Genomic DNA, 15,892 nt, shown 5'->3' with positions numbered 1-15,892 from the left:
TGGAGAGGGCAGTGCTTGGTGATGGAGTGTATGGAAGCACAAAAGCAAGTCCTGGTAGACCTTACGCTGAAATGAATGATGGAAATGAAAGTTAGCATGACTATAGATGGAAAAACCCACTGAAAACTGTTTATTGCGCTTTAAGCTGTTTTTGAAACTAGCTGCTTTGGTAATTGCCCACAGCTATGCTTGTAACAGATAAGGGGGTAGCCGTTAGACTTGTTTTGCAATGGAAAACTCCACTATGCGATCAGTATGTGAAGAGCTATTCTAGTATAAGCCATAGGCATTCAAACCTGTATGGAGACTCCTGATAGCAGCACAGAAACCATGTGCTGTCCAGGGCTCCCCTATGACCATTGCTCTCTGTGTGTCTGTCAGAATAAAGCTCTGCTCGATCTGACCCTAAATGAGAAGCTGTGTGATATTTTCCACAACAATTTGGTGCCGTGACTCGGATATATCTGCCCAGACTGCCATCCCAGGACCCACTTCTGTGATTACTAGTCAACCCCAACGTAGTCCCGACTCCTCCGGATATGACCTCTGGCCACGACCCACTGCAATTCTGACTAAACTATTCCCGCTCTGGCAACTTTCAGGACAAGGGACAGACTTAGTAACTGTGCATGTCCTGGTCCCCGACTTATTTAACCTAGGCAGATTCCCATAAAATTCCAAGAAGAGCTCCAAACTATTATAACTTGCATGCCATACTTCCCCCAAAAAACATTAAAAGACTTCATGCCGCAGAACGCTGGCCAGCCCAAGAGCCCAGTACCCTCCAAGTGTTATTCGATGCTCATAATCAACTACAAGACGCGATACTTAAAATTTGCCCACAGAAAACCAATTGGACCAAAATTAATGCGTGCAAATAAAACAAAGGGGAAGAACCAGCTGATTACCTCCAGAGATTAAAGCAGGTGTTTGAACGTCACTCGGGTATGGACGATCCTGAGCAAAATGTGCTACAAGCCGTGGCTGCAGCCTTTGTTCAAGGACTTTCACCCAAGATTTCAAGTGAAATTCAACGGGTAGTGATCGGCTGGGAGGAAAAACCTTTGACAGAACTATTAGCTGCCACACAACATTTCCAGAAGAAATTAGAAAAATCAAAAGAAGATAGTGAGACCAAGTTAATGGCCCTTCAGAGTCAACAATTACAAAACCATAGTGGAAATCAAAGGGGAAGGGGCAGGGACAGAGGAAGAGGCAGAGGGGGAGGACAACCGAATAAGGGACAAGTACAAATACCCAACCTCGGCAACATGGTCAATGGGGTCTACGGAAACCAGTGCCATTATTGCAAACAAACTGGTCACTAGAAATCCTTGTGTCCCAACAGACCAGGTCGGACCCCAAACCCCACCATTTTCCCTCCCGCTCTCCCCAACCAAACCCCAACCCTAAACCTCTATAATAACCCTGCATAGGACAGCTTGGAGGGTTGTGACATCATTGTTCCCTTAATTCCCCTAGTCTGGACCCAGCCTGCAGTGCCTTGTAAATGGTCAAATTGTATCTTGCCTAGTTGATACCGATGCCTGCCTCTCTACTTTAAAGGTTTCAGAATTCTCCCATGTTCCTGTTTCCACAAAAATTGTGAATGCGATAGGTATAAGTGGTCAATCTATCCCTCACCCTGTGTCTCAACTCTTGTCAGTTACTTTTGGACCTATCTCTGAGCAGCATGTCTTTTTGCTCAGCCCATCTGCACCAGTTAATCTAATGGGCAAAGATTTGTTATGCAAATTAGGTTGTGTCATTTATTGTACCCTGGATGGTATTTATCTTGACATACCAAAACCCGGAGGAGAACAAGAATCTGACCTGAGAGACACCGAGACTGACACTTCCTCGTTGCAATAGGAACTGTTAGCACAGGTGCCTCCACAATTATGGTCAACCCATTCAAACGAAGTAGGCCACATAATAAGTGCTGAACCCATACGCATTCTGCTAAACACGACAAGGACTCTCCCTTGTGTCCTGCAGTACCCCATTTCCAGAGAAGCCGAAGAAGGAATTCGACTTATTATTACCTCACTATTAAAACAAGGGATTATTATTCCCACCCGCAGCCCATGTAACACTCCTATCCTTCCAGTAAAGAAACCTGGAAAAAACAGTTACCAATTTTTGCAAGACCTCCGAGCAGTTAATGCTGCGGTCTTACCCTCTTTTCCCATTGTCCCTAATCCTGCAACTATCTTGTTATGTATCCCAGCAATGGCTACCTACTTTACCATTATGGATCTCTGTTCTGCTCTCATTTTTATCCCAATCCACCTAGATAGCAGATTTTTGTTTGTCTTTACTTACCAAGGGCTCCAGTACACCTGGTGTTGGCTCCCTATGGGGTACACAGAGGCTCCCACTCTTTTTTCACAAATTTTGAAGAAAGACTTGGACTCCCTAGCCTTTGACGGGGGGTCTAGCTTAATACAGTATGTAGATGATTTAATGCTGGCATCTCCGTCCTTAGAAGCCTGTAAACAAGATTCGCTTACCCTATTAACTGTGCTTGCCCTTAAGGGTCATAAGGCATCTAAATCTAAATTGCAACTGTGTCTTCCCCGAGTACATTACCTAGGCCACGATATTTCTGCAGGGGAAAGACAGCTATCCTCTTCCAGGATCAATGTCATCCTACAAATACCTAAGCCTACCACTCGTAAACAAATGAGAAGCCTTTTAGGAATGCCGAGATCCTGTAGGCAATGGATCCTTGGATATGCATCAGTCGTGAAACCCCTGCAAAACATGACCCTAGATTCAGTCCCTGAACCCCTTATCTGGTCCCCCGAGGCCGAACAGTCTTTTGTATCCATCAAGCAAGCCTTGTCTCAAGCACCCGCTCTAGGATTACCAGACTACCAGAAATCTTTTACCCTTTATTGTCACGAAAAAAGTGGGTTTGCTCAAGGGGTCCTGACTCAACCCCATGGAGACAAGAGCCATCCTGTTGCGTATTTTAGCACTGCCTTAGACCCAGTAGCAGCTGGACTCCCTCCTTGTCTCCGTTCAGTTGCTGTAGCAGCCCTTTTAGTAGAAAAGGCTGAGACTCTAGTTTTGGGATGCCCTTTGATTGTGGCCATTCCACATGCTGTTGCCGCTCTACTCTTAAAAGGCAAAACCCAGCTTTTATCCAACTCGAGGCTAACCAAATATGAGAACCTCCTTCTTTCAGCCTCAAATGTCACCCTTACCCATTGTCCTGTATTAAATCCTGCCTCACTCCTCCCAACTCTCTCTGACGGTGATCCTCATGATTGTTTGTCAGTTACTGAGCATCTCCTTACTCCTCGCCTTGATCTCCAAGATGTCCCTTTGTTGAACCCTGACTTAGTTTTGTTTGTTGATGGTTCTTGCCTCAGAGACAGCTTGGGTAACCTTGTCTCTGGATATGCGATATGTACTCAGCACCAGGTGTTAGAGGCACACCATCTGCAAGATGTTTTGTCTGCCCAGATTGCTGAATTAATAGCCCTTACTTGTGTGTGTAAACTGGCTAATAATCTATCTGCAACCATTTACACTGATTCCTGTTATGCCTTTGGAGTTGTCCGTGACTTTGGTCAATTCTGGAAGCAGCGAGGGTTCCTCACTTCGGCTGGAACCCCCATTCGAAATGGACAATATGTTGATGCGTTATTGCAGGCACTGCAGTTACCATCCGCCCTATCCATTGTTAAATGTCAATCCCACCTTACCCCTTATGATGATGTCACACGTGGAAATGCCCTAGTTGATCAGGCAGCTAGGAATGCGGCCCTTTCTGGCCCTCCTGCAGCAGATTTTATTAACCTTTTCCTTTCCTCAGACCAGTCACCCTTGTCAAGCCTTACTAAGTTAACAGAACTTCAAGAACAGGCTCCAGAACAAGAAAAAGAGGACTGGCTATGACAAGGGTGCCAATTGCACCCGGATACCTTGTGGCGCTCCCTGGATGGATGCCTGGTAGCACCCAAGGCCCTTTTACCCTACCTTGCCCATGTGACCCACTCAGTGGCTCACACGAGCAAAGGGGGGATGATTGCAGCAGTACAGCATGATTGGTTTGCCCCACATTTTTCTTCAATAGCGCAACAGTACTGAAGAACCTGTCCTATCTGTCTGGCCCATAACACAGGCCAGAAAGAAAAGACCAAACCCTCAGCACACCCCCCTCCATGGGGACCCTTTGTGAACTTACAAATGGATTTTATGCAAATGCCTAAATGTTGTAATTTTGAATACGTGTTAGTCATAGTTGATATGTTTTCAGGATGGGTAGAAGCATATCATTATAAGCGAGCGGATGCAATAACCGTCGCCAAGAAACTATTGAGAGAATTTATACCTAGGTTTGGGTTGCCCCTCATTTTGGACAGCAATAGAGGGACCCACTTCACAGGTCAGGTCATTCAGAACTTGTGTAAAGCCGTAGGAATTCAACAACACCTGCACTGTGCATACCACCCCCAGTCTAGTGGAGCAGTAGAAAGAAAAAATTCTGATCTGAAAACTAGATTAGCTAAAATATGTGCAGAAACTAGCCTGAAGTGGCCAGATGCCCTACCCATAGCTCTCATGTATATTAGAAACATTGTCAACCGGAAGCATGGACCATCTCCACATGAGATCCTTATGGCCAGACCTATGAGACTGCCACACACCCCACCGCCAAACCTGCAAGAATTTGACTTACAGTTAACTGACGATGTGATACTGGACTATTGTAAAATGTTAATACAGTGTATCAAGTCTATCCACTCAGAGGTTCAAGAAGTCCTTCCAACACCTGCAATGGAACCCTGCCGCTCCCTCCAACCTGGAGATTGGGTCTACGTGAAAGTCCACCAGAGAAAGTCAGCCCTGGAACAACGTTGGAAGGGTCCATTCCAGGTACTCTTCACCACTAACACTGCCGTAAAGTGCCAAGGCTACCAGTCCTGGATACATGCCTCACACTGTAAAAGGACCTCTGGACCTGAAGAAATAAGGTCAGAGGAGCAGGGTGTAAGTGCTCATAACCTCTCCCCTGCACAGGAAGAGGATTTGCCACGTCAGAGGGGAAAGGACGTGCCACAACCTCACCCATATTATTTGAGAAGCAGAACCTAACCCCTATCCAATGATCTACAATAATTCTTCTCCTGAAAACTCTACAAATCCATGGACTATTCTTGACAACTATTGGGACTTAGAGGCAAGACAAGGACAAGTTGCTTTTTGTTTAATGGTGTTCATTGTGTTAATGCTTATTGTAGTGTGGAAACCAAAGTTTTAAGACTTTAGGCCCACATTTGTAGCAGGCAAGGGCAAATAGGAGGATAGTACGGCACCATAATAGTGGGACGCGTTGGAGAACTCACCAGGAGGTGGAATCCAGGGTGTCCATGGTCTCCAATATCTCACTGCTACTGTATAAGCGGTACAAAATGCAACACTTTCTTATATGGACCCTCAGCCTCACAGTCTCTGTTAAAGGAAATACTTTCCTATCTACAATAATTCAATATACCAATGATGTTAATGTTTCAAATTGTTGGGTTTGTGCCCATCTTCCCATTCATGCTCAAGGAGGAATTCCTATGATCCCTGTACCGGTTCCCCTAGGGGCGCCGAAAGAGGCGTTTGAGCAAAGCCCTCACAATTGGAATACAACTTGGAATTCCGTAAAATGAAATATAACTGAATTTATTAGAGTAGTAAACCCTAACAACTCGGTTCCTCTGTGTTATGAGTGTGACGCTATAGTCGGAACGCATCCAACAGCTAAAACCTTAGGAGAGGTACCAGACCATCAATGTGAGATGACCATGGGGAGTATAACCCCAAGTGCTTGTTATACTCACAATCCTCCACTAGGACAGTATTGGGGATGGGGCACTCGGGCTTATACATATTGGCCATGGGGATGGGGCAGTAGATGTTATAAGGCATATTTACATCCGGCCATAAGGCATGTTCAAGGAGACCTTGTTAAATCACCAATCTCTCACCAGTCTAAGATAGAAATAACTGAGACTGATAGATTCTTTGCTATAACGTTCCCTAGCTATGGTGTAGGACGAACCATAAAAGAACTTAGACAGGTTGCATTAGCCTTAGAGGAGGTAGCATATGGAACTACTGAAGCTTTTAAATTCATCACCACTGAAGTTCCAGAAATAAGGCAAATGGTCTTACAAAATAGAATGGCTCTAGACATGGTATTAGCAGCAAAGGGAGGGATATGTGTCTTAATCAGAAAAGAATGTTGTACTTATATCCCCGAGGAAGGAATTTATCATGCCTTAACCAAGATACCATTGCAAAATTACACCAAACTGAAAACTGGAGTCTTTGGAGCTGGTTTGGAGATTTGTTAGGAAATCTAGGCTCCAAAATTGTTCAAGGGTTACTATTGTTCCTTGGAATAATAATAGGAATATATGTACTGTTCATGTTATTCAACTGTTGTTGTCAATGTATAGTAACTCAAACCCAGAAAAGTATAAAGACCAAAGAAATAAAACAGATGGTCCAACTGATGTACACAGAAGTACTAAGAGAGAAGGAAGAAGAAGATGAGGAAGTGAATGGATAAATACAAATGAGTCTACAGATGTGGTGCTACAAAGCACCAAAGGGGGAAATGTGGAAGCACAAAAGCAAGGCCTGGTAGGTCTTACGCTGAAATGAATGATGGAAATGAAAGTTAGCATGACTACAGATGGAAAAACCCACTGAAAACTGTTTATTGTGCTTTAAGCTGTTTTTGAAACTAGCTGCTTTGGTAATTGCCCACAGCTATGCTTGTAACAGATAAGGGAGTAGCCGTAAGACTTGTTTGGAAATGGAAAACTCCACTATGCGATCAGTATGTGAAGAGCTATTCTATATAAGCCATAGGCATTCAAACCTGTACGGAGACTCCTGACAGCAGCACAGAAACCCTGTGCTGTCCAGGGCTCCCCATGGCCATAGCTCTCTGTGTGTCTGTCAGAATAAAGCTCTGCTCGATCTGACCCTAAATGAGAAGCTGTGTGATTTTTTACACGACAAGTGATAAGATTTAGGTGTGAGGAACTTGTCAGACAGTGAACTGCCACAAGGCTAAGCTCAGCCAAATTGGGATGAATCACCCTTGATTAACAAGTAGACATCCTTTCCCCCTTGTCACTCAGGTTTAAAGTCAGTGGCCCCAGGCAATCACATTCTGCAGATGTATTTTCCCACTTTGTCACGAAGCTCTTTGGTTTTGACCCCATAAATGATGGGGTTGAGCATGGGGGGCACAAGGAGATAGAGGTTGGCCAAAAGGATGTGAACGTGGGCAGCGATGCTCTGACCGAACCTGTGTGTCAGGACGGAGAAGAGGAATGGAGTATAAAACATCAGTATCACACAGATGTGGGCTGTGCAGGTGTTGAATGCTTTCTGGTGGGCTTTTTTGGAGGAGATCCTGAGGACGGCTCTGATGATCAGCCCGTAAGACAGGCCTATGAGTGTCAGATCTAACATGATGACCACAAATGTTGTTACCAGGCCATACGTCCGGTTCACTGTGGTGTCCCCACATGACATCTTTACCACAGCCATGTGCTCGCAGTACGTGTGGGGGATAACACGGTTAGTGCAGAATGGTAACCTCCGCAGTAGAAGGGGCAATGGCAGAATCAAGACAAAAGCTCGTATCAAATCCACTAGCCCTAGCTTAGCGATTCGTGCATTGGTGAGGATGGTGGTGTATCTCAGCGGGTCACATATGGCAACGTAGCGATCGAAGGCCATTGTCACGAGGACGGCTGATTGCATAGCCATAGCCATGTTAAAGAAGAACATCTGGGTGAGGCAGCCATCCACAGTGATGCCTTTGGAACGGAACCAAAATATGCACAGTGCCTTCGGCACGACACAGGTTGACAGGCCGATGTCTGTGAGCGCCAGCATGCAGAGCAGCAGGTACATAGGCTTGTGCAGGGTCTGCTCTTTGCCGACAACAAACAGAATCGTGAAATTTCCCAACAAGCTGATGAGGTAGAATGTAGAGAAAGGGATGGAAATCCAGATGTGGGCAGCTTCCAGCCCCGGGATGCCGTTTAGGATGAATGTTGATGGATCGGAGGGGGTGAGGTTGAAAGCCGCCATTAGATGGGTGAAGCACTGATCAGTCTCAGTGATATTCAGGGTGCCTGTGAAGGGAGAGAAGCAGAGGGAGGAGGGTCACACACTTGAGAACAAATAGCACGGTAAATATTTCACTGTTACTAACTATCTAGAAAGGGGCGTGAGCAGTGAGGTGGCAACCTTTGCAGATGGTACCTAATTATATAGGCTGAGTGTGACCTGTCCATGTCTAGGGTTGCCACATGAAAATTCAAAGGACAGGCAGGCTGTAAAAGGAGAGCAGATTCTCCCAGCACTGGTGGGTGACAATGAAGTTAAAGTTCCCAACCAGCCACAAACAATCCTTCTGATTCCCCACACTGTTTACCAAGAAGCTAAAAAAATATATACACAGTCTCCTCTACTGCATTTCAGTCTCTGGTTCCAATAAGCCACTAGGTCCAGTGACAAGACCAGTTATTAAAAACTCTATGCTCTTTACCAAAAAGATTTCTCCTGACCCCAAAGGGTCAGCCACAGTACCAGACTGAAACATGGCAAAGCCAATACTGATTAAAAAAAGAATGCTTTTTTCATAGAATGCATAATTAGACAGAGGAACTCATTGCCACAAGATGAAGTTAAGGCCAGGAGCTAAGCAAGAATCAGAGGTTTAGGACATTTACATGGATAGTAAGAATGTTCCGTTATAATAGCTGGATCTAAATAACTGTCTTGGAAAGCCTGTACGCCCCCGTTTTTCAGGGCACAAGCCGATCTCTGGTTGTTAGGCGATAATGTGACACCCTCATGAAGGTCAGACTATCCCCCCAACACCTTCTTCAGCAGCCCCTGGGGTGTCGCTCTCAGAGAGAGGACACTGGACTGGATGGATCATTGGTCTGCTTCACAATGCAATTCCTCTTTGGCAAAGAAGCCAAGTTTTCCCCATGGAAACAGACACTATCATGCCAGGCTGGGACTTTATGCTCTGTTAGTTCCCTTGTTTTTTTTGGTGAGACACTTTCTTGAAGGCACCCAGCTTTCTCTGAGACATAACAAGTACAGTGGTTGTGTCATTGTGCCTTGTTCACTGACAAGGGTAAGCAGAGAAACCCGTCAGCAACCCAGCTGCTTCCCCATCTCATGCTTGAATACTGATAACGTTTGCAGATGCCACAAAAATTGGGAGATTATAAATAATGAAGAGGACAGGTCACTGATTCAGAGCGATCTGGATTGGTTGGTAAACTGGGTCGAGGCAAACAATGTGTGTTCTAAGAACAAAGAAGATAGGTGATGCTTACACAATGGGGGACTCTATTGTGAGAATCAGTGACTCTTACGCCTAACACCATCGAATGGCTGGGAGTTGACGTTAGACAAATGATGACTACTAATAAGGTGTACACTTTTTAACCAGGGAGAGTAATTAACCATTGGAGCAATATACCAAGGCTCATGGTAGATTCTCCCTCACTGAGCATTTCTAAACCAAGGTTGAAAGTTTCTCTATAAACTCTGCTCTAGGAATTCTTTGGCGTGTAGAAGAAAACACAGTCTTCACTTTTGCTTGGGTGGGCAAGGAAAGGACCTTTATTACAAGGTAATTACCTGGGGCAACAGCTTCAGCTGAACTGCGCCCCCGATCTGCATCGCGTGGGGTTTTTTATACAGATTTATTCCCAAGTCATTGTTATACAGCAAAAGTGCATTAAGCATGCGTGATACAAAGAAGAAATAATGGTGAGTTTGCACAAACAGTGTCACATATACAGCTCTACAAGGAACTCTCCGTATTTGGTTACAAAGGAAAGCATGCGCATAGCTCATTGTTAAAATGGAAAAATACAACTTCAGTCAAAAGAAAGAGACAGTCGGGCAGTTTACTTATCTTATTTCTTGTTTCTGAGAAAACTTTCAACCACACCTTGCTGACCATGCTTATCACTCAGCGCATTCCTAACTGACCTCTCGTATAGCACAGGCCAGAGACCTGCCCCCTGTGGAAACATGAAGTTTGTCACAAACACACTTTAAGCATGTAGCTGAACGCTAAGAGGCAAACTAGATAATCACAGTGGTCCTTTCTGGCCTGGGGATCTGTGAACACGTCCCTGCAGCACATAGAGGAGTCAGCTGGAGGCATTTTGCCTGGAAACTGATTCCTGAGCCATACTGAAGGCATTTTTATTTAACTTATGAATTTAGCCCAAGGGGGAAAAAGTCTATGGCTTTCCGAGGGACAGAGGCCCAGAGACCTGCCCAAACAACGTCGGGGCCAGAAAACTCCCAGAACTGGCCTGGGACCAACAATCAGAAAGAAAAATTGAATTTCTGCAGTGCTGCCTGCCTGTCCATGTACCCCACAGTCCCTGCCCCACAACCCCAGTGCCACCTGCCTGTCCATGTACAGCCTTATCCCAACCCAGCCCTGCCATACAGTGATCCCACTCACACAGGACGAACACCAGGTGCCGGACAAACCACACAGTGACAGCCCGTAGAAATATCTAGACAGCCTGAAAGGAGCCAGCATGAGTAACTCTTCCTCAAAACAACACAAAGCTTTAGTTGTTGTGGGATTGGTCACAGGAGCAGGGATGGGCTGGATGGGGAAGGTGTCAGAGACAATCTACTACAGTGTGTCCACAGTACATTACAGCCTGAGACACCCACCTGCCCTGGGAGATTGCAGGAGGTCTAGTTACACCTCTTTGGTGTGTGAATTAGGCAGGATGTCCATTCCCTCTTTCACCTTGTTTCAGGACTGTGCACCACTGCGATCTGGATACTACACATCCCGTCCCCCCCACCCACATTGTGTGCCTGGATTCCCCCAGTCAGATTTCCAACACTGCCTGGTTTCCTCGAAGACAGAAACATGCTTTTATTTTTCCAGAATTTTCGAGCTTCTCATCCTCTGTAGAACCAGAGACGCAGGGGAACAGACAGAGTGGCCCCCTCTCCCGCTCAAAAAAAATTATCATCTTAATTGTTTTGAACCTCTCAGCTGTGAGTTTTAGATTTCAGCTACTTTCCTGTCAGTTCTTCTCTGGTCCAGATGAGCTCACCCATCCTTAGCAGCCGCAGGACGACTCCAGTTGAAGTCACTGGAGGCTCATTGCTGGTGAAAATCAGGCCTTTTATTTAAGGCACTAAACGTGGGTTTAGGGTGAAATCTTGCCCCTGATGGGAGTTTTGCCATTGATTTGAATGGGACCAAGATTTCACTCTTAGTGTTGAACTTTAGGCTCCCTGCTGTGAAGATCCTGGCTTTAGGACCTGCAGCAGCGAGAGCTATTCTGTTCGGGTGCTGAAAGAGTCTGAAGTAAGAACCCCAGTTTATGTGGCATCCTGAGACCGGGCAAGAAAGATGGGGATTTCAAAACACAGGGGCCCTGATTTTGCTCTCAGTGATGCCAGTGTCAATCTGGAGTGAGCCACTGAAGGCAGAATGTGAGAGCAGAATCTGGCCAGTCTGTAAAACCCCATGTGACCCATTCTTGTGAAATCTTGTGTATCACAGATAGCCACTGCAGAGGCTGTGGCTACACATCTGAACATGGCAGTAAAGTCGCTGAATTGAAAAACCAGAGAAAAAAACAGAATCCAAAAAGGGGAAAATACTGAGACAGATAGAAGGGGACAGTAAGAGACAAGGAAATTTCCTTAAAACATATTTGTCTATACGACTTACAACAAATCTTTAGTTCCAGTTTTAAATCCCTTCATGTTGCTGACAACACTAAACAGTTCAAGTCTCCGTTCTGGAGAATTCCTGCCCAGATTGTTCCTGAGTCAAACACTTACCGAGCCTTTAGCACTAACATTATTGCAGAAAGAGGCAACTCACCGGAATCCCACGTAGCAGAGAGGGGAAATCTGCTTACTATGACCGGAAAATGAGTGTACAAATCTCACATCTGACACTCGCAATGCTGGACAGGGAGCTTTATGATTCTCCCGTACAGTCCCTGTGGACTCTGGTCAGCCTCGACTCTGGGACAATTCCCTGTGCTCCGTGAGCGGTGGGAGCAGCAGAAAATAGACCCTGGAGTATTTCTGTCTAAAAGCCTCCCCTGTTAGTGAAGAAACGATTGAATGAAAACAGAGACTCAGATTTGCACGACCAACTGAGTCTTTCAGATTTGCTAGAGTTGTCCTTCACTGCTAAAACCCCAGAGAGAAAAGAAAAGCCAAGGGTTGGACGTGCTCATTTATCTATCAGCATTTCTGTGCTGCTGCTCATTGTCATAGACTCTGAGAATCTGCTGCTACTCCCAGCTGATGAGCCCTGTGCTGAATCCCTGCGACCATGATGTGCAGGTGGACAGGCTCCTGTGCAGCCTTGTTTCAAAAGTAGGATTTCCACACACAGTAACAGTCCCTACCATCTGATGGCCTCTTTCTGACAGAGGTCAATACAGATTGCCTCAGCTTAGTCATAAACCTCTCATGGGGCAATATCCCACCATGGGGAGGTGCAGCTCCCTGAGCCCCCTTCAGCGATCAGCACATGCCCTGAAGCCTGTGGACTGACAGCCTTTGTCTCTTTATCCCAGCTACAGTAACCGCACAAGCTGTCATTGGGGTACGGATGGTGCAGGGAGATGTTCACAGGCGAGTGAGGTGCCCATTGTACATCCACATTCAATGGGACTCTGCTGCCAACTGCCCTGGTGCCTTTAACAACCTCTCCTGGCGTCGAGTGGATCATGCGTTGGTCTGGAACTCAGGTGAACTGGTCTATTCCTAGCTCGGCCACAGATGTCCTTTGTGACCTTTGACATGTCATCTCGTAATCTACTCTGGGCCTCAATTTCCCTTCTGTCATATAGGGAGAGCACTTCCCTGCCTCATGGGATAAAAAAACCTTTAATTGTGGGGCGCCCATATGGGGACCAGAATTGTGGAGGGCCATATGAGGACCCAGAGGTACAGTCGTGCTTGTTTATCTCAAGCAGCATTCCTGCCTATTTCAGGACTTTCGCTCAAATGTGATGTGGATTCTTCCTAATGTCCAACCTACACTCCCCCACTGCAATATGAGACTGTTGCTCCTTGTTCTGTCATCTACTACCACTGAGAACAGCCTAGCTCCATCCTCCCTTGAACCTCCTTTCTGGTAGTTAAAGGCTGCTATCAAATCCCCCCTCATTCTTCTCTTCTGCAGACTAAACAAGCCTAGTTCCCTCATTTCCAAAATATTACTAATAAGCAAATATTACTGAAAATACACAACAGGTACAGAAGGCACCAAGACATCCTGACACCAAAGTGATAACTGACTCCCTGCAATGACACTTTCAGGAATGTCTAAATAGGTGATAGATAGAATTGTGTTGCCCAAATCGTCCATCTACGGTAAAGGGTAGTATTAGACTACATCAAGAGTGTGGCGACTACCTACGTCGAAGGGGGCAGAATGAAATTGTCTGTGACAGTATATAAAAGAGGGTGTCAGACAGAATGCCTTTGTCTGGCCTAGGGGATAACGGAAAGTCCCGCCGTTGGGCCGTGTCCACTGTAATGTTGCATATAGGAAGCTGACCCATAGATACGCTGTAGGTCACTTCTCATTGTGCTGCACACAATAAGCCTGGCCCGGGTGCCTTCGTTCTTCAGCTAATCCATGGTTGTGTCAATTCATTAAATCGTGAGTGCCGTCTCGGTTACCTGCGCGGAGCTGGGACGGCACTCACACGGGGACATATACACGCAGCCTACACTGACAAGCACCAACACCGGTAATAATATCTGCGACATATAGGACCTATCGACCCCCCGCCCACTCAGTTTCTTCTTGCCAGCTAACTCCAGCAGAGGGGCAGGTTCTTGAGTGGACATGAGAAACACACCTCAAAGAACAACAGTTACGAAAGGTTAGGAACCCTTTTTTTCTCTTCCAGTGCTTGTTCACGTCGACAGCAGTATAAGTGATTCCCAAGCCATTGTGCAGGAGGAGTGATCGGCGTTCATTGGCATGCAGACTGCGGAATCGCTTTGCCAAAGGCAGCATTGTCTCTGGTTTGCAGAGTGAGGGTGTAGTGTGATGTAAAGGTGTGGATTGAAGACCACATTGAAGATGTCCCTGATCGGGAGATGTGCCATTAATGCTTCTGAAAAAGCTCGTACTCTGGTGGAATGCACTGCCAGGGTGGAAGCGGGTACCTTTGCCAAGTTGTACAATGGACGTGACCCATGATGAAATTCTTTGGGATGAGACTGGAAGGGCTTTCATCCCATCCACTGTTGCCACAAACAGTTGAGTGATCTTTCTGAACAGTTTTGTCCTTTCAATGTAGAAGGCAAGAGCACGCCTGATGTCCAGAGAGTGAAGTCTCTGCTTTTGTCTGTTGGCATGTGGTGTCTTGTAGAAGATTGGAAGGAATATGTCGTGGTTCATGAGGAATTGTGAGACCACCTCTGGAAGGAAGGCTTGGTGAGGATGCAGCTCAGACTTTAAAATGGATAGAGAACTGGCTAGAGCATAGGGCTCAACAAGTAGTGATCAATGGCTCCATTTCTAGCTGGCAGCGAGTCACAAGCAGAGTGCCCCAGGGGTCAGTCCTGGGACTGAGTTTTTTCAACATCTTCATTAATGATCTGGAGGATGGGGTAGATTGCACCCTCAGCAAGTTTGCAGATGACACTAAGCTAGGGGGAGTGGTAGATACCCTGCAAGGTAGGGATAGGATACAAAGTGACCTAAACAAACTGGAGGATTGGGCCAAAAGAAATCTGAAGAGGTTCAACAAGGACAAGTACAGAGACCTGCAGTTAGGAGGGAAGAATCCCATGCACAGCTACAGACTGGGGACCGATGAGCTAGGCAGCAGTTCTGCAGAAAAGGACCTGGGGGTAACAGTGGATAAGAAGCTGGATATGAGTCATCAGTGTGCCCTGGTTGCCAAGAAGGCTAATAGCATATTGGGCTGCATTAGTAGGAGCATTGCCAGCAGATCACAGGAAGTGATTATTCCCCTCTATTCGGCATTGGTGAGGCCGCATTTGGAGTATTGTGTCCAGTTTTGGGCCCCCCACTACAAAAAGGATGTGGACAAGTTGGAAAGAGTCCAGTGGAGAGCAACAAAAATGATGAGAGGGCTGGAGCACAAGATGTATGAGGAGAGGCTGAGGGAACTAGGCTTGTTTAGTCTGCAGAAGAGAAGAATGAGGGGGGATTTGATATCAGCCTTTAACTACCTGAACGGGGGTTCCAGGGAGGATGGAGCTAGGCTGTTCTCAGTGGTGGCAACTGACAGAACAAGGAGCAACGGTCTCAAGTTGTAGTGGGGCAGGTCTAGGTTGGACATTAGGAAAAAGTTTTTCAGTAGGAGGGTGGTGAAGCACTGGAATGCGTTACGTAGAGAGGTGGTGGAATCTCCATCTTTAGAGGTTTTTAAGCTGCGGCTTGACAAAGCCCTGGCTGGGATGATTTAGCTGAGGTTAGTCCTGCATTGAGCAGGGGGTTGGACTAAATACCTCATGAGGTTTCTTCCAACTCTATGGTTCTATGATTCTATGACATCTGTCCTTCCAACTTTTCAGGTATTTACATTTGTCATTATCCTTAGGGTTCTGGGATGCCTGACTGTTAGTTAAGTGGTTTTCGGCCTAGCTGAAAATTGCTTCAGACCTAAAACTTCCATACGTTTCTTGACATTGCTGAACTGATCAAAGGACTTAACATCATGAGTTTGCCCCCCTTCTCTGTGAGATATTTGACACCAGATTCCACCTCCTTCCAATCTGGTGTCTTACTCAGTGCAATCCACACGGAACAAGAGAGGTCTTCCAGGGGCACCAT

The 15,892-nt window shown here is 46.1% G+C and overlaps 1 protein-coding gene across 1 annotated transcript; it reads right to left on the bottom strand.

Annotated features, from left to right (window-relative positions):
* Positions 1-7,182: 7,182 nt before the first annotated feature.
* Positions 7,183-8,121, bottom strand: LOC137161853 (olfactory receptor 52P1-like). The gene has a single exon (XM_067561364.1). The coding sequence runs from the start codon at positions 8,119-8,121 to the stop codon at positions 7,183-7,185; it is 939 nt and encodes a 312-aa protein (XP_067417465.1).
* Between the last annotated feature and the right edge of the window lie 7,771 nt (positions 8,122-15,892).

Source organism: Emydura macquarii, unplaced genomic scaffold, assembly GCF_026122565.2.
Source record: "Emydura macquarii macquarii isolate MOO-44397 ecotype Brisbane River unplaced genomic scaffold, CSIRO-AGI_Emac_v2 contig_2383, whole genome shotgun sequence".
Taxonomy (NCBI): Eukaryota; Metazoa; Chordata; order Testudines; family Chelidae; genus Emydura; species Emydura macquarii.
Note: the sequence above shows the minus strand (reverse complement) of the source record. Positions and strands in the feature narration are given on the sequence as shown.